Source organism: Pteropus vampyrus, unplaced genomic scaffold (assembly GCF_000151845.1).
Source record: "Pteropus vampyrus isolate Shadow unplaced genomic scaffold, Pvam_2.0 Scaffold564, whole genome shotgun sequence".
NCBI lineage: Eukaryota > Metazoa > Chordata > Mammalia > Chiroptera > Pteropodidae > Pteropus > Pteropus vampyrus.
Window position 1 is genome coordinate 49,017 of NW_011889345.1, and position 416 is coordinate 49,432.

Consider the following 416-nt stretch of genomic DNA (forward strand, 5'->3'; position numbering starts at 1 on the left):
GGGGCGGGAGGCGGGGCGACGTGGAGTGGCGGTCCCGTGGCTTCGTTCCCTGCGGTGGCGGGGCGACGTGGAGTGGGCGGGGCCGAGGATGCGTACCCCCGCCGGGGCGGGGCCATGAGGACGGGAGGCGGTGCCCAGGCTACGTACCCTCGCAGGGGCGGGGCCATGGGGACGGGAGGCGGGGTGGAGGATGCGTATCCCCGCAGGGGCGCGGCCATGGGGACGGGAGGCGGAGCTGCGGAGAGGGGCGGGGCCGCGGGGCTTGCACTCTGCAGGGGCGCATTGCAGGAGCAGGTGATGCAGGTACCCGGCATGCGCAGGGATGTGGGCCTTGAAAGTGGTGAGGGGCCTGAAGAGGCTCAAGGTACTTTCACAGCTACCAACATGCCACCATTCGTCGGTTCAAACGCAAATCC

General features: G+C 70.9%; 1 protein-coding gene across 1 annotated transcript in view; it reads right to left on the reverse strand.

The window, feature by feature from the left end:
* Positions 1 to 416, reverse strand: part of LOC105308298 (probable threonine--tRNA ligase 2, cytoplasmic) — a 44,188-nt gene that overhangs the window by 42,629 nt on the left and 1,143 nt on the right. Inside the window, exon 2 of the mRNA XM_023525474.1 lies at positions 148 to 330. Coding sequence (XP_023381242.1) covers positions 148 to 330 — 183 coding nt within the window. The remainder of the gene's footprint in view (positions 1 to 147; positions 331 to 416) is intronic.